This window comes from Ornithodoros turicata, chromosome 8, assembly GCF_037126465.1.
Source record: "Ornithodoros turicata isolate Travis chromosome 8, ASM3712646v1, whole genome shotgun sequence".
Lineage (NCBI taxonomy): Eukaryota > Metazoa > Arthropoda > Arachnida > Ixodida > Argasidae > Ornithodoros > Ornithodoros turicata.
The window spans coordinates 33003151-33021051 of record NC_088208.1 but is presented as its reverse complement, the minus strand read 5'-3'; the positions used below and the strand labels follow the sequence as shown (position 1 = coordinate 33021051).

At 44.6% G+C, this 17901-nt stretch overlaps 2 protein-coding genes across 3 annotated transcripts; one reads left to right on the top strand and one right to left on the bottom strand.

Annotated features, from left to right (window-relative positions):
- Positions 1–7094: 7094 nt before the first annotated feature.
- Positions 7095–16747, bottom strand: LOC135366155 (origin recognition complex subunit 5-like). Of its 2 annotated transcripts, none has more exons than XM_064598812.1 (13): positions 16565–16747; positions 15930–16025; positions 15132–15335; positions 14587–14661; positions 14322–14433; positions 14126–14256; positions 13869–13917; positions 13705–13795; positions 13464–13623; positions 13357–13404; positions 11482–11592; positions 7309–7421; positions 7095–7244 (listed from the first exon to the last, which is right to left on the bottom strand). In XM_064598812.1, exons 1-13 carry the CDS (start codon positions 16646–16648, stop codon positions 7196–7198), a joined length of 1323 nt encoding a protein of 440 aa, XP_064454882.1. In that variant the 5' UTR covers positions 16649–16747; the 3' UTR covers positions 7095–7195. The 2 variants fall into 2 exon arrangements, 1 of the variants encoding a protein (XP_064454882.1); XR_010414105.1 differs by lacking the exon at positions 7095–7244 and adding an exon at positions 7525–7618 and having other exon boundaries at positions 7353–7421.
- A 243-nt stretch (positions 16748–16990) lies between these two features.
- LOC135367046 (trafficking protein particle complex subunit 1-like) lies at positions 16991–17889 on the top strand. The gene is made up of 4 exons (XM_064600130.1): positions 16991–17132; positions 17227–17297; positions 17401–17539; positions 17630–17889. Exons 1-4 carry the CDS (start codon positions 17034–17036, stop codon positions 17744–17746), a joined length of 426 nt encoding a protein of 141 aa, XP_064456200.1. The 5' UTR covers positions 16991–17033; the 3' UTR covers positions 17747–17889.
- Positions 17890–17901: the final 12 nt, after the last annotated feature.

Sequence of the window (17901 nt, the reverse complement as noted above, 5' to 3'; positions counted from 1 at the left end):
GCATGTCCGGCCAATGAGAGGGCGGTGGTGTCAAAGCGAAACCAAGTAAAAAAGACGAAAAGCTCCGCCGCTGCCCCGGAGTCAAGGTCAGATCGAGATCACGCCGTAGATAATGCAGCCATTATTTTGTGATGGGCGCGTGAGTAGACAGACCGGATGTACCCTGTGAAAGATGTTGACGAAATGCTGCTTTCAAATGCACGCCGGAGAATTAGAGGTCCCACGCCGCCGACGCCGCAAAAGCCATTCACACTGCGCTGTTATTAGCTACACTCGCAAACCTAAAATGATAACGCTCGCTTTGTATGAGTGATAATGCTCACTCTAAATTTTACGAAAGCCCCACAAGCAACAATAGCATTCTATAGAGGAATATAAAAAAAAAATGTTGTAGTTCACATATAACAAAGCTCGAGCAGGAGTCACAAGTTGATGTCCTGATTAGGTGTGCTGAGGTCAAGCAATCAGTGATAGATCAGATTGTAGGCCCGGATGCGTGGAACGGATAGCTTTAGTTACGAGAAGCACCAGCAGGGAGGTATCTGATACTGTCCAGGCCAGGGTGAAGGCAACCGCGTCGTCTGCTACCATATCAGCCATTTTGTCACCAAAGCGCATTTTGGCGACAAAATGGCGGAGAAAGTTGTTCACTACACGTAGGAACTGAATAAATAAGTAGATGGAGTTTGAAGGAGTTGATGGAAGCAGGACACAGCATTTAAGCGTTGTGACCGCTACCGTCAAAAAGGCGATGATCGCTTGTGCAAAGGGTGACACCACCCTACACGGAGGACGCTAGTGTTGAGGAAAACGTGGACACCCACGCATGAGTTTGTGTGTCCTGGTCGCGGCGTGGTGCTCTCGGGCCCTGTAGAGGTCCTCGGGCCCTCGACGAACTCGGACGCCAAAAATAACAACAACCCTGTCTTTGTACCATGACGCTGGCTGTGCTGCCCCTTCGTAGAAGCAATAAGCTTTCGAGTCAAGTTGGCATATTTCTTCTACCCAACTAAAGCACCGTGGGAATAGTCACTAGCACCGAGTGATTGCCTCACTAGGGCTAAAGAGAAAACGCATTAGCAGCTCCTCTCTCACAGCCAGACGGAACCGGAGGGCATCAGAGACGCCGGACACGCTAATCCGCGTTTCGAGTCCTCCCTTTAGAGCTTCATTTTTCAAAGTCATGGCGCATTCCGACATTCCCGGCAAAAAAAAAAAAAAGAAGAAGAAGAAGAAAAAAGTGACCGCATCCATCAATTAGCCTGCGTCCAATAACGCGCATAAAATACCACCCGTGAGCTGGCTATGAGACGGCGGAAACAGGAGACGCAGATCGTGTTACATTCTCACCGCAATAACGGAACAGCCTACATCACGCAAAAACCCACTTGGAGCAAAAATAAATAAATAGATAACGGACGGACGGACGCTAATGGCGAGAATGAAACCTTCCGAACACACGCGAGCAACCGTTCGGGGCTCATCAACAAGACCTGGGCAAAATCAGCACCGGAATCCCAGTTCATGGAACAGTGTTCGCCGAAAAGAAAAAACAAAAAAGCTAAGCGGGAAACAAAAGCGAGCCGAGCTTTTGGGGGCCTGGCAATAAAGCACCACAAAGGCGGTCCTCCGAACCGGACGTCGGTGAAGCCAATTTTCTCGGGCATATTTGTACTTTTTCCGAGAAGGTGCGGAGAGCGTTGTGTTTCCACGTAGGCTGGACCGCCGCGAGCCTGACGCGAGCGGGGGCGGATCAACCTGACCTTTGCCGTGACACGGCTCGTGGCATGCGTTCCTTCGGAGACCGACCATCATCATCTTGCATGCCTGCCGGACAGGTGATTGTGTCTGCCGAAGATCTGTCATGAGCGGAAGAGTGAATGGTGAAGATTGTTCAATTTGCGCGCCGATGTTCTTATTTTGGGCAATGGACGTACAGGATGTGGCAACCGTACTGGTCACATTTCCGACAAGGGGGTATGTGTGTTTTTCTTAGTTTCGTGTTAGCGCCGCGCAGCAACTGTGGCTACGTGAGCGGCGTACAGACGTGGACAGATGGAAAGAGGACAGCAGGAAGGAGTGGGGGACAAGGGGGTTAGTATGCGTCCTGGGCCGACTTCAGGGGGAACTGCGCCGACATTCGTCTGGAAAGTCTTCGGAAAACCCAGGGAAAACCTCAGACAGCACAACTCCAGGATATCGACGTATTTATTCGCACGACGTCATCCGCAAGAGAGCGCCACTGTCGTTAGCAAATTGGCCGCCATAATGTAGGTCCCTCAGGTTGTGACTGTCCAGCTTCACGCACATCGCATTCACCCTACAGTTGGTGTTTCAACGTTATTGTATTGTGCGAATATTATTTGTACCATATTCAAGTAATTTCCATGTTTTCAGCGTTGACAGACCTCTAAATAGCAAATGGCAGCGAAAGAAAACCGGAACCAAACTTCGAGGGACCTATATATATCATGACAGCGATTTCACTTTTTCGAAGCTAGTGCCCTCTATAGAAGGATGATGTCATTTAATCAGCTCTATTGCAGTTACGAAAGGAAAAGTGAAGAAAACTCAGAAACGAATATGAAATACAAACAGAGAGAGAGATGAAGTAAACTACTTGGCAATGTTTCCGAAATGTGTACACGCTGACAAAAAAAAAGAAGAAAATTAGTAGTTTTAGTCACTTTGAGGACTAGATGTATTGCCACAATCATTACTCCCTCTCGGGACTAAATGTATTGTGTTGTGCGAACTTCAGGGACAATTTGCAGTTCTGTGGAGTAAATTACAGGGCTAGGGGACAAGAAAGTGGGGAGTAATCGCGATCTATAGAGTACTAGAAGCTCTAAGGTACTAAATGTAATTGCTTATCCTTTAATGTGTGTGTGGGGAGGGGGAGTACATTGGGTAGACGAGCGGTCTGCCTGCCTAGGTTGCCTAGGATCGCACTCTTCTGGCATTCTTGCTTGCGCTTCAATTCAGTGAATAGAGCACTTCAAATTAGCTGTTGACTCGTGTGCTGTACATGCCGCTATGGAACACCTAGATAACCAACTGCTAGCGGACACAGAGACTTCAAACATCGTCTTATACGACTGTCATTACGACGTCAATGACTTGCCCTGGCTCAAGTTGAGGTCACCTTCACTGTGAAGGCTATTATCGTTCGAGCTTTTCATTGTTGGAACTGTTACAGAAACATGGCGAAGTGACGTGAGCCTGTAGAAAGGTCTTGACGTCCCTCCTGTGGGCTTGGGCAGGCAGACGCCAGAGACTCATAAGGGTCACGACCTCCCACTTATGGCACGCGTCTCCCCCAGCACGGCACTCCGAGGGTGGGTCATAGGTCGCCCTCCAACAGAGATGGGGTCGTCCCGAGGGTCAGCATCTTCGGAAATACCGCGCAGACATTTATTGCCGAAGCAAGGCCGTGCCATACTTTTATCAGCCGATAGATGGTCCCTTTCGCGGAGCAAAGGTATTGCTCGAAAAGGCGAAAGCCACACGCAAGAACAACTTCGTTGAATTCTGATATAATCTTCGTCAGGAAAGCGATCCTTGGATAGGCATTAATGGAAGCGCGACTGGTTTGGTGTTCACGTTCCATCAAACATGGGCAGACCAATCGCTGTGCAGCCAAAAGACAAGCCCGAATGGTGATTGGTGCGGACGACTCTTATTTGGCATCACTGGGGAACTGTTTTTTAATATATATACCTTAATTGTTAGAACCACGATGCAACTGGGGACGAAGCGAGAAACTGAGATCTAGAATTTGAACGCGATGATTTACAAAGCACTAGTCTCCCGTTCACTTCGATCAACTGGACACGGCGTAAATCGAGTAAAACTATAAATTGATAAAAATTTGCGAAACACGACCACAGCTTCTGATGTAAATTGCACTAATGGCCGAAAGATTATATACCAGAAGACCACGAAGAAATTTTTAAGCAGGCATCCGCGTTTAATGGAGCTTACATCCCCATGTTGTTGTTTTTTCTCTCATTTACAATTCAAAAGGTGCAAGAACAACAAAATAATGTCTCGCGATGGTGAAACGCGTTTTGGAGTAGCCATTCCTGACTGGGTCGGGACTAATACCTCCATATTTTTCTTTCATTTCCGGTTCCAATTCCAATGTCTCGCACTGAAGTACTGACCGCAAACCTAGGACGAATCATTCATCATTTCGCGAGGTCTTGCCGTACGTGCGAGTCATATGGGTTTTTCAAGTACATTTTTGTATGGTTTTGTAGCTAAAGCTCGGCTAGTCAAAGTTACAATCGTTCTGCTATTGATCGTGTTCGTGACAGGGCTCGCCGTTGTTGGCCTCACAGAGGTGGGCAATGTCACGATTGACGAGCGCGTACGTGACGATGTGCGTCCTGGGCCGACTTCTAAGGGAACTGTGCCCACATATGTCTTAAAGGTACTGTAAAGCAGTAGACAAGCATGATATGCCGGTGATGTGACTAGAGACTTTGTTGCTTCTAAATACCATATGCGGAACCATACGACCGACAACGCGCTATAAATATTTTTAATTTGCCATGAAAGATGCGGCGTAGTGGAGCGGTGCGACGCCTGGTGTCAAACAACCGCCTGTACAGCGGGCAACACTGAAAATTGGTATTACACACTGTGACATCGGAACTTCGTTATTTTAGTAACCATATTATTAGTTTTCCTGTTTACCTATGCATTCTGAAACCCCTGTTAACAGTTTAACCTGTTAGCCCCTGTTTTTGCGAAGTAACCCAGTGCTGGCCGCTGTTCGATGGGGGCTCTCCCTACTTCTCTGCTGCACCTGCGCGCTCCTTTTGTTCGCGGCCTCTTTCGAACGAACAAACTCTCTGTGAACAAACAAGTCCCGACGCTGTCTGGCTTCTTGAACGTCTGACACATTTTTTTTCAACGGCTCAGTATTTCGTTTCAGTTCGCTTATCCGTTTATCCTCAGATGTGGATCGTTGTGTGGATCGCAGGGGCGGATTTTATGGTGGATTGTTATGTTGGGCCCAATGTTATACGCATGCAATGTGGTTGCCGCCGTATGTGTCAGAAGTACGGATTCATTTCGAATACCTAGTACAGTGTTGCCCGTAATCTTTAATTGTAATTTTCTAATTAACTGCACCGTCGATTGGAATGAAACTTGCACAGTTTTTGTCCCCGTGGCTTGGACTATCGAATAGCCACCCTAAATGACATTTGATCGGTGCTGCTTTACAGTACCTTTAAAGCGTCTGAGGAAAACCCAGAAAAACCCCATATCCCACCGGGATTCGAACCTGGGTACCTCCCATGCAGTCTCATCACTGAGCCGCGCGAGCTGGTGACGCATTATGCTGCACAAACCTTTCCCCGAAGCAGGAGTCTCTAACATTTGCTTTAGAATGACTATCATACAACACAACCCTATTTTGTTTATGATAAGGGTGTTGCATGTATAACTTTGTAACTATATGCTTCCCCGTGCATCATCGGGCGATGAAACGCCCCACTCATTATCATTTTATTTATATATTTATTTCATACTACCCCAAGGGTCGTAATGGAGATTACATGGGGGTGGGAATACAGTGGTAATTAAGAAAGGAATGTTTGTTATACACAATTTTATGCAATTCCAAGGTGTGATAGAGCAGTGTACAAGGTGTTACAATAAACAATACAAAACATGAATGCGTACTGAGAAAAAGTATAAATACAATAAAACAACAACACTACATATACATTGATGTGAGTGGTAATCATTGTATAAGAGTGAGGATTTGTTTGCGGAATGTACAGTTTTCGGCGATGAGTGCAAGGTTAGTGGGGAGGTCATTCCAATCGATGGCAGTGTTACAAAAGGGCGATTTGGAGAACAAATTAGTGTTGCAATTGGAGCGTTTAACTTTGTTGAGGTGGTCAATGCGTGGGAAAATAATTTCGGAACGAGAGATGGGACATTAAGTTGGTGGAAATGAGTGGAAAAATCCGTGAAATTGCGATAATTTCGTCATGCTGCGCCGGTGTTCAAGAAGAGAAAGACCAAAATTGTATTTCAATGTTGTTACTGACGTAAGTGATGAGTAATTGTTAGCGATGAAGCGATTTAAATAAAATTGTTGTTGTTGTACACCTGTTTGAACCTGACGCTTTCCATCTGGTTTTGTCTGCTGGCGTGTGTATACGATACTTTTTTTTCTTTTTTTGTTCCTCTAATATCAACCAATCGGCCGATCAGACATATGAGTATTAGTCGTCAAGTCACTAGCGCCGCCACAACCGTTAAGTCATCGTGAAAACGCAGCAGTTTCATTTCCCACTAACGCTCCGGGGCCATTTCCTGGACACGAAGTTACCATGCCCTGCCCTTGTGCTTCAAGAGCACCTAGCACATTCCTCTTGGAAACCGCCGTGTAGGTATATAGGCGGTTCCCGTGGCTGGGAGGGGCCTGTCCACACCTGCCTCTCTAAAACGGCTGTAATTCGATCAGAGCCCGATAGCTTGCGTGGGTGGCGACATCCTAGAGGCCAAGCCTCGCCGCCATGCGTGATTGCCATCAAGGAACCGCCGACTCTCGTTCTTCTTTTATATTTGGAAGATAATTGTATCTCAACTCGAGGCTTGGCGATCTGAGGTCGTTACTAGAGATGTGATATATTACCTACCACGTCGACATCCGTCTCGCAAATTGAATACCGTGTGTACCATGCAGCGCCCCTATGATCCCTTGGGGTATACGTATTGCAAAAAAAAAGAAAAAACACTGGAGAAATAAGCTGTATCTTTTGGCATTCTGCCAAACGTGTTTGGATGCGATGGCTGTATAGGGCCATCTTTGACGGCAAAGTTCTGGTCACGTGGTCGTCTTCCGATCCTGATCTATGGTGCACTAGAATGTCTATACCTCACTATACATGATCCTTCTCCTTCCTTCACCCTCCAAAACTGTTACAGACGGACCTACATGGATGTCGATGTCGATGGACCCTACAAAAGGACTACGACTGGACTACGTTTCGCTACAAAAATACATGTACAAGGTATTGATAAACGTGACTCTCGACCCTGCTGCCAAAGAATGACTATGCTGCTGAGAGCATTCATTTTTTTTATTGTACATAGAAACACATCGTACAAAATATGTGCATATATATTTACAAGCAATCATTTCTAAGCAGCCGAGTTCACAGGGCTCTTATATATTGAAGTCGTTCAAGTGTCCCGTCACGTCAAAGTTGACAGTCCTGAAGGAAAAAGTGGTTAGGGCCTGCCATCTTACAATTTCAATAAACAGTGAGGATGTCAAACCTTGAGATTTCCCGAATGAAGTCGAGGCCGACCAGGCATTTATACTTGGGTCCACTGAGTTGGTCGTCCGCTGTTACTTGCGCCATTAACCGTAACGAAACGAGCGTTTTTATCTGGAAATGGGACAGAGAAGTTAAATGCAGCGAACACGTGCGTGACAGGAGGACGTTATGAAAATGGCCATCATTAGAGCAAAGGAAGACATAATAACCGTGCCTCAAAAAGTGAAAGTGTGTCATCTGCACAAGACCGTCACCCGCACACGAGCCAGGTACCGTGTATTCACACATGGACATCCTCACGGAATATTCTAGTGGAAGAAAAAGCGAAAACACTGCTCACAAAGCCGAAGCGCCGTCTCGTGTTATGTTGAGCATTCACACGGTGCGGAATATCGGGAGTGGCGTGCTGAGCCTTTAGCAGACGACACTTAGCAGACGATACCGTCAGCGTGTTTTCCTGTCGTCTGCTACGGAATATCTTGTGGCTGTGTAGCAAGATATTCCCCACGGTTAGCAGTGTACCTGAAGACACGACGTTGAGTGCTAGCGCTCACGTGACAGCAGAAAGCTATGACAGTTTTCGCATCTTCCGTTTCTGGGGGAATGTTGCTCGTGTGAATACACGGATAAGGGTGGTGTGGTAAAGACACCTTTAAGGATGGCGGCACGCGGCGTTCCTCACGTTCAACAGCGCCGATTTATTTCCTTTTACTGTTTCATCGCAAGGTGTCTGCCAGCATTTTTGAGCATTAAGCATTTAAGAATCGTAGCATTTTGAAGCATGCCTCCCCGCCCAGCCCGTGTCTTCCCATTTCGCCTATTCCCATTTTGCCTAATGCTTCTTAGCAGATTATCTCGCCATCCCTTAGCAGGTTCACCGACCTCGAACTGCAGGGGGTCCCATTTGGCCTAATGTATGCTGCAGACAGTCCCACTTCGCCTACTAATCCGTGTTACGTAAGAAAGAAGGCGGTCCTCTGGCATGCTGCCAAAAGTCAATTTCGAATCTTCATATAACTTTACATGCAACCTTGTTGGTTTCACTGAAGCATGAGGTCTGTATTTATAATTCATATTACACTAGGGTTTCTTCCCTCATCTGTTGGTTCACAAATATAGACTGTGCAAGAGTGAAAACATAGCTTTTATTTACATTTTTTTAAATTAAAAGGGCAGCTTTGTTTTCTGCACTTCAAAATTCTTCCAAATTTGCAGCTCTACTCAATATGCATTAGATGTCCCACGGCATCGAGGTACGACATCATGTCCCGTTCGCCATTCTGAATTATTGACTGCTCAATGACATTCTTAAGTAGCATCACAACTTTTTATTAATTCCAACGCCCTACGACGGCTTTTTCAACTGACCCTAGGTGATTTGGGAGAAATTCACAGCACACCCTGGAGGAGGCTAGAATTTGTACGACACCGACCAGAAAAGGAATTCCTGTCGGAAAATATTTCCGTGTATTTAACTCCCACCGTTAGATAACGCGCAGGCCCTCTTCAGAGCACCTTTTTACCGAATAACGCGCGCGTTATACACCGGAAAATACGGCAGTTAGGTTGAATGTGGGTTAAGGCGTCTCGCTCGGTCGTGCCGTGCTAACTGGGAGGCGGTGGGTTCGAATCCTACCACCGGTTGTGCTGTCTGAGGTTTTCCCTGGGTTTTCCGGAGACTTTCGAGACGAATACCGGCACAGTTCCCCCTGAAGTCTGCCCAAGACGCATATTAACCCCCTATCCCCCCACTCCTTCCTGCTGTCCTCTCTCCATCTGTTCTCATCTGTACGTCGCTCATAGCCACCTCTCATCTCCACATAGCCATATCTCGCTCATAGCCACCTCGCCGTCGCTCCTATAGCTTCGCGGCGCTAACACGAAAGAAAAAAAAAGAGTTAAATTAAACACGACTATAGTGACACCACTTTCCATATTTAACATCGCTCAGGTGACACTGAACAGGGCTCGAAGCCTTGTTTCATTCGTCATGCTGTCCATCAGGAGTCACTATGTAAAATGTTTGTAAAATGTTTTTGTTATATTTGTACATTATATTTACACCTTATATTTGCAAATGTAAAGGGTCTTTGTTTCGGACGACGTAAGGTAGTTGTCCGACGAGCACATTGATTTCTTGCACACGTCATCATCGGGTCGGAGCGTGTAAGTAACGCCCACTTGCCGACAGTCCCGTTTTGCCTAATGAGATTGCACGGCAGTCCCATTTCGCCTAACGGCTGTTACCCCTCCCGCCTCTTTAATCCGATAATCCGGGTTAGGCAAAATGGGAATAGGCGAAATGGGATGTAACCGCCCAGCCTTGACAGGGTGTCCAGACTAACGTGCACCGGGAGCCAAAAAAATAAAAGACACGGTGCGTCGTAAGCGAATGAAAACCGCAGAATATTGTGAGCAGTCGCGTGTTCTAATCGCCTGTGTTTTTAATGATGGCTGACTAATTAATTAGGCGCAATTAGATAGTTAACTTTTTAATTATTTTAGGGATGAGATGTGTATTGGAAAGTTGTAGAGCGTGTCAAGAAACCGCAAATATTTCATACCAGTGTTGTACGTAGCGCTGTTACTAGTAGCGGCGCTACCGTATCCGTTACTTTTTTCGGTAGCGGAGTAGAGATCGCGCTACTTTTTTAAACTGGTAACGGAAGAAGTACTTCCGCTACAAATTTGCGGTAGCGCAATCTTTGAGCGCTACCGCTACTTTCCGAGCTGGGGTTCGCGACAACACGACTTCGACCTATCATCAAACCTCCACTCTGCCTGCCTTCGACCAAGCTGCCCGATATCACAACTCATTCTGGGAAGACCGTGCAAATAGCCGAAAGGAGGGCACAGAGGCCGTTATCTTAGAAAGAGGATGTGTCCCCCACGTGTTCCCTATTTGGGATGTACCTTCTTGAAGATTTGGTGCATTGTCGGAGTTATCTGCAAACTGACGTCACTCCATTCTGGAGCCGTCCTCGCTAGCTATGAGTCATGACATTCCACATGACATTGCACCACGTACGCTCAGGTGCTTGACAGTTGCCATTTCTTGTCCGCTGCAATGGAGGGGCCGTTGCCTGCTACAGTACAAAACAGTAGCGTGGTGTTCAGATGTCTACTATGCGTCTCGGTGGGAAAGCTTTATCTGTGCGTCAAGAAGTCAACGTCCAATTTGAAAAAGCACACCATGGTATGTTTACCAACTTCTCGTTCCGGGCAATCCGAGTTCTTTTTGTGACAAAGCTGTTGAGCCTTTTATCGGTAGACTTGCTTTGTGCTTTATTTGCTTTAGAGGAAGAGAAAAAGATATGCAGGATACCGAGTAGGCTTTAGTAAATCTGTAAAAAAAACGGTTTTAAAAATTTTAGCCTTCAGGCAACCTACGTGTAACCTCCATTGGACGTCGATTTATTATTTTGAGATATTGTGTTATTTTATTATTTATTATTTTAAGACGTTTGAAGTACGTCATCAACGATACTGTTTGTTTCTTTCCTAAACAGTAGCGCATGAAGTATCGCGTTACTTTTTACGGGTAACGGTAGCGGTATTCCGCTACTTTTAGGTACGTGTAACGATATCGGGATTTCGTTACTTTTTGCTCAGGTAGCGCGTATCGGTATTGCGCTACCTTTTTCGGGTAGCGGGTACAAACACTGTTTCATACAGCGTACGCCTTGCGTTTTCTTTTTTTTTTCCTGGTAAGAAAGAACGCGCACGAACTCCGAAGGTGTACCACGTGACACGAGGCGCGCGCCTCAATTTCAGAGCTCTCAAGCGTCCAGAAGTACTACTATAGACTACTACATCCGTTATCTGCCAAGATGCGACCTTCAGGTGAGCTCTGACCTGTAGTTTGTTTCGGTTTCACGTTGACGTAAGCACGAGTTACTGCAGACGACACGAGGTATTTTTTCTTCTTCTTCTTCTTTTTGATGAATCAGTGGCTTGATTGCTTAGCAAAAATAAATAAGAGTGGAGGAAGTTGCTTGCAGTGATGCCACAGCAGTGAATGTGCTGGTTATAAAGTTCATTTATGCATAATTCGCAACAAATTTAATTGAAGTATTTTGCGCCATGACTCTGAGCATCATAACAAAGCGCGTTAAGCATTGTTAATGCATTTAATGCAAGCGTAGCGCAAGCTGCACAGTTGGGAGCTTACCTGAGCGAAAATCATGGACGAAGGCCCCACAGATTCGTCGACAATGGCATAAAATATTGCCAGCATGCGACTCAGCGGAAACATTTTAGGTCCAAGAATGTGGTTGTTGGGCTAGAAACAAAGCGGGATACAGCATCAAAATGCATGCGCAGGAAGGTAACGATCACAAGTGACATTTTAATTTATCCTGTAACAAGGACAGACGCTGCTTCAAATAGACCAGCTCCAAAGCAACGCTAAAGTGCGACTGCGCACTAAAACTCGTGTCTTCAGGTCCTTACATGGTTTATGCCATTGGAACCCACGTGTTTCACATTGTATTCTCCCAAAACACCGTTTCGATATGTGACGTGGAAGTATCGGAAGTATTATACAGTTATACTACTTTCTGGCTTTGAAAAGCATGATGTCACAGTTTGCGCAATCTGACACCTGTCTGGCAACAATGCTCCCGCAATGTCGAGGATCACTGACGAAGCGCTACGTTTCGGCACCGACGCCTACATTGGCGTTAACAAAAGGAAACTGGGATTCTGCATCGCACTAAGGGATCGAGCGAGTTGGTATGAATCTAGCATCACGAAGAAGCGCACAAAGACGCGCTTGTTTTTGAGCGCTTCTTCATGATGCTAGAGCTGTCCACCCGATACAAAAGGGACAGCCACCAAGGTCATTATTTTTGTCCCTTAACAACAGTCTTCCAACGTGGAGCGGAGACGACGGAGATAATACGAAATAAAATACTTTTTAGTTCGTACTTGCTCTTTAAACAACCACAGAACAGCGCGATAGCAACGCTTGCAATCTTATCGAACACATACACACAGAAAAAGTGTCTACGCGATATCTACTGGAGCGACTTCCATCCGTAATTTTACTTCCTCATACTTTGAAACAGTGCGTAGGTTGTCAGTCTTGAACACTGCGGGTCACTTTCTCGGACTGAGCACAACAACAAGCATGTCACAGGCACAACCAGTCGTTGATTCAGACCTGTGGCACGCTACGTCTGAGAACTCCAGTCTCCCCATTGCCAATGAAAGGGATGGATCAATCAGACAGTCGCTGTGCAATAAAATGTACAAAAAAAGGAAAGTCAGGAGAAAAAGTAGCCAGCGGCCCGGCTTCTTCGTGTGTAGTAAGCAGCCCTGGGATGGCATCAAGCCTGCAAGGGAGCAGCCATGAGCCATGAAAAATTTGTCTGCGGCTCCATTTCGGCTACCCCACAAGTAACATAGTACTTGGTACGAGACAACGGCTGAACGGCTCTCCCGTCGGGACAGCTGTTGACATCCACTATAGTGTGCATTCCTACATAACTACACTATACATTCCTACACTACATTCCTACACTATAGTGTGCATTCCTATAGTGTGAATAATTGTGTTTGCTGCCAAACAAGCTATAGCTTGTTTGGCAGCAAACACAATTACATCACTGTTCGTACCAAACCAGTACAGTTTGTTTGAGTAATAGAGCCTGATTTCTCCCCGAATTTAGCATACTGGAAGTTTTTCCACCTGAATTCACATGAATTTAGAACACATGTTGAATTCCCTGATTTCTATGCCCCAAATTGGGAAAAAAATATTTCCTTAAAAACTTCAGGCTCTACTTACACTTTTTGAAAGAGTGGAGGGCTTCTGAAGTGCGTACAGATCAGAGGCATCGCGTACACTCTACAAGTGACCTGTGTGTGTCATTCCTTTGCGAGAGTTCACGTTGGTTATTGCACAATATGCTGCCAAAACCGAAAATTTTATGGACAGGCATTTCCCCCGCTCCTTTAACAACAGACATTACATAAAACTAGGGCAGAACAGGGGATCCCCAAGCATGTCATTTATGCCAAGGATAGAAAACTGGGGCCTAACCTTTTGTTTTGCTCTACTTGGCCTCCGCTTTGGCGTCTTACCCTGGTTCTGAAATGTACTAAGCAGATGAGAGAAACCTACCTTAACAGAAATGCCCATTCCCTCACCTTGACAAAAAATTTCCTGTCAGTGCTCGGAGGATTGTACGATGCCATGTATGCAGCAAGCAGCAGGAATTTTGAGTAAAATGGCAGTTCAACAAGGCTCTTCTTCGGTGCTGAGGTGCCTGGTTCTCCCTCCCTCGACTGCATCCTTTCTAGTTGAGAGCTGTAGGTATCGTTGTAATATACATGCATATTCGAGGATGATGAAAATGATGCATCAAATACAATGCAAAAGTGTTTTCACCTTGACACCTCTTTGAGATAAACTGACTGTAAGCTTTTTTTCATGTGTGGCTCAACATTTCGCCATAATCTATGAATGTCCTTTTCCGATGCTGCAAATCATGGAATCTTTAGAACCCATGATAGGAACGAAACGTACAGCTAGAAGTCCCTGAATAAACGTACCAGATCCATCATCAATTGGAGCGCAAAACTGTTTAAAATTCACTTGTGCCTGTGAAAACAAAAACAATGAGATACAAAGCTCTAAAACATGTCCGGCAATGTCAGAAATATGTCAACAGGGCCTTTGAGGTACAAATAAATACATTGATAGTTAAATTTCACCGATGGCTGTATTTCAATACAGCCACCAGTTTTCAGTACAGTTTTCTATTTGACTGTATTTCAATAAATAAATAGTACTGATGCTGCACACTTACCACATACTGTAGCTCACGTAGGTTGCACGTGATCACATAAAACACACTTAGCAGAAGGTGCAAAAACTTTGCATAGAAATCTTCGCTGTAGCCATCTGGTCGATAACTGCAGAGGATCCTTACAAGGTCATCTGAAAAATATTACAAGACAGGTCAGGCATTGACACTAATGAATTGATTGATTGAAGGACCTTACCTCGTGAATACTGTGGGAAGTGAACAAAGTACGGCTCGCAAAATCCTGTACCACAACGGAATTTCTCCCAAAGTATCTCGGAGATAAGTATAACGCATATGTGCCTTTTTGTCTGCAAGGTATCAACCACCGTGAACATTAACCCTTGTGCCAAGTGCGGAAAAAGATCTTAATAGCATTTCATCACTCGTGCTACATTTAACACAAATACAAAAAAACATTCCAGTTTGTAAGAATTAACATACACATACAGAGACATACTTACAAGTTCCTGCAGGCGCAGGAATGTGGCTAGTACAGTGGGGTCGAAATCACGAAGCCTTTCTGAATTATCAATACCCTGAAAAATAAACGCGGAGAAATTAAGTAGCAAAAAACAAAAAATGTGAGCTACTGATGATCTGTGACAAGATGTGCAATAAGTAGGGCCTGACTTTTTAGGGTTAAACCCGTATCCGCCTGATATTTACCCCCCGAACGAAATCTGTAAAATTCGGGTTTAACCCGAATCTACCCGAAAACATCCGGGTCGCGTGGCACACTCATAAGCGTGCATTAAAATAAAGTTTGATAACATTGCTAAACATTAGTTCCATGTTAAGACAAATTTTTATTAAACAAAACAAAATCACCCGAATACACCCGAATTCCTGACGATGGAATATGCCGTAAAGGGATTTAACCCGAATACACACGAATTTTCAAACGAAAAATATCACCCGATATTTACCCCCCGAATTTGGCAAAAAATAAAACCCGAAAAAGTCAGGGCCTAGTTATAAGTAACTGCAGTAATGTAAAATTAATTACAATGTAAATCGCCGAAGGGCAGTCCAAGTCTTCTGACACCACGTTTTTGAGGTGTCGTAAGAACTCCTGGGTGTTCTCACAGCTTGCGTAGTTCGAAAAGTCATTCTCGACCGAGGGCACATGGCACGCGAGCTGATTGATAATGGTTTCGAAAAGCATCCTGGCTGTGTACGTTGCCACTACGTTAACGTAAGCATGCTTCACCTGTTATAAAAAAATTACGTAATCATCATAAGACAAAATGCAGCTAAACAAAGCAAAAGACAGCAACAGACAACACAACTGCATATCAGTTTACATAATTATGCACAATGCAGGCACAATGCAATGCAATTCACAGCACGTGTTCTAACCCTGCGTGTTCTAAATTTCATAGAACCACGTGCCAAATTGTGTGATGTAGCTATGTGCCGTAACTGTTGTTGTGTTAGGTATTACACAGTGTACTGACTAGAACACAGGAGCATAAATATTTATGTGACGAATATGCACTAGCAATACAACACAAAGCACTTAAAGGTACTGCGAAGTGCTATGTATTGGAGCAGTAGTGTTGTTCTGCTCGAGACAGCGTCCTGGGAGATACAATCTGGTTTGTTCGGTACCGACTGAAGTTATGGGTATATGTAGGGTATGTAAGAGACCAAGAAAAGCATGAAAACAGTTCTTTTTTGTTTTTTTGCGCCACTGGGGGTAACTGAATGTGGAGTGAATTTGTTGGTGGGTCATACAGTTCGACAAACCCCTGCTACACTTCGGTCCATTCCGTTTGACTTAGCGGGTGTCCGTTAGATTTACCTGAAGCTTCTGCAAAATCTTTTGTACTAAGCATGTCTTGCCAGTTGACGAACAGCCGTAGACGTATAGGCTTTGGCATGCTCCACTGTTTTCTGGCTGAAAAATAAAGAGGGTGCATGCACGTGATGTAAAGCCACGTTTCTCAGAGTACACTTCAAGTGTGAAACAAACAAAAAATATAGGCTAGTAGTTTCTCAAGCCAGCACGGGGATAGATGAGGAAGGAAGGAAGCTGCGCCTTTTAAGGTAATTTGGTAGTCAATACAAGACAATACATAATGACTTTTGTCAGTGTTACGCATTTCCTATCCTGCGCTATTGCAGAATTGCAGGAAACACTGTCTTTGATATACTAGGACTGTTTTGTTCAGGGAGCGTTGACCCATGTCCGTGCAATACTTATCAGTTTTAACTGTTCACACAAAAATGCTCAATTGGCTCAATAATGTTCTTCGAGGCTTTTTACCAAATCGTTCGCGTTATTCAAGTTTTACGTATCCTTATTGTGAATATAAAACGTATTATTCTGTATTAAATCGTATCTAGTATTGTACATTATATCTTTAGAGCTTTACGAGGAGCGCCTCGTAGAGGAAATCTATGCATCATCCTTGCTCCCAAAATGTGTATACTTACGAGACCCATCAGCTGAAGCAAAGTCTTAGCTTGTTTTCTTCTACAGTGCACATCCTCGCATATATTATCCAGAGCAGCGTCCATAGCTGACTGGTTTTCTTTAAAGTTAGTAAAACCTTTGATTATCTCTCCGGATGCAGGTACATCACTTTCCCCATCTTGCTACTTCAATATTTCGCGGTAAATATTGCCCATGGTTGCTTTGCTGAAAATGGTTACCGTGATACCCGTGATACATGCCGTGATAGCGTGCTACGGAGTGAGCAGTAGTTTATTTATGTGAATTATTGCATTACGTTAATATGTCGCAAAGTGAAAGTTACGCTTTCTTATTGCCGATTTATTGTCATACCATTTATTGTCGTTGCTGCAGCTGGTGAGCTAGCTGTGGAGCTGTGGGTATCGTTGCTTTAGGATATCCCCATCGCTACCGGCATCACGCTTTGTTTGTAAATTTTGCGGAGGGGCGATGGTGATTTACAATTTGTACATATTCAGCCAGAATGGCACTTTCCTTCACTACGCCGAGTGGAAACGAAACAAGAATTCTGGCATGTCCAGAGATGAGGTGCGGAAAAAGCGAGTACTGCGCAGTATTTCTCGTAGTGCAAGATTGAAACTTGATGGCAGACATTTTTAAAGAACTGGGATTTGCATTCCAGGAAGCAAAGCTCATGTATGGAATGGTGTACTCACTCAGGTCATTCATTGTCAAGATAGCTCCGACAGATTGGTAAGAGCGAAACCTGATTCTTCCCTTTTTTTTTTCTTGCACTCTGCTACAGTCCTTCGGGTCCTGCAGTGCTCATGACAGTATATTTTGCTTTAAATTTCAGCAAAGAAGGCTTTATAAGCTTTAAAACCAACAAATACAAGCTGAACTTTTATGAAACGCCCTCTGGCCTTAAGTTTATTATGAATACCGACCTAACTGAAGGAAATGTGAAGGATTTGCTTCACGACATCTATCATCAGGTTAGCAAGTGTGGGAAGCAAGATTTGTATTTTGCATACGTGTAACTTTGCATTTCACATTTTTCATATATTATTCTATGTTCTTTCCAGGTGTACGTGGAATATGTCGTGAAAAATCCAGAGTGTGAACTTGGAAAACCCATTACCAGTGAACTGTTCAAGGAGCAGTTAAATGCATTCATTGCAAAGAGCCCACTTGCAAAGTGAAGGCCAACAAAGACCCATGTCCTGAGCTACATTACGCTGTGTTACACTCACATTATTTTTGTATATATTGAGATCAAGAAGCAAATGTATTGAGTCGTGATGTTTTGCACATCCATTAAAATTGCCTCTGCACCTTCAGCTGACAGAGGGCGTCA

Bases quoted from the DNA above. Each gene is read 5' to 3' on its own strand.
- LOC135366155 (XM_064598812.1), bottom strand. From the start codon at position 16,648: ATGGACGCTGCTCTGGATAATATATGCGAGGATGTGCACTGTAGAAGA. The intron at 16,026-16,564 runs GTAAGTATACAC...TTTATTTTTCAG, and splicing joins TGCTTCAGCTGATGGGTCTC to CCAGAAAACAGTGGAGCATG. The intron at 13,918-14,125 runs GTAAGTGTGCAG...TTGTTTTCACAG, and splicing joins TACGTGAGCTACAGTATGTG to GCACAAGTGAATTTTAAACA.
- LOC135367046 (XM_064600130.1), top strand. From the start codon at position 17,034: ATGGTGATTTACAATTTGTACATATTCAGCCAGAATGGCACTTTCCTT. The intron at 17,133-17,226 runs GTGCGGAAAAAG...TTTGCATTCCAG, and splicing joins CTGGCATGTCCAGAGATGAG to GAAGCAAAGCTCATGTATGG. The intron at 17,298-17,400 runs GTAAGAGCGAAA...TTTAAATTTCAG, and splicing joins AAGATAGCTCCGACAGATTG to CAAAGAAGGCTTTATAAGCT.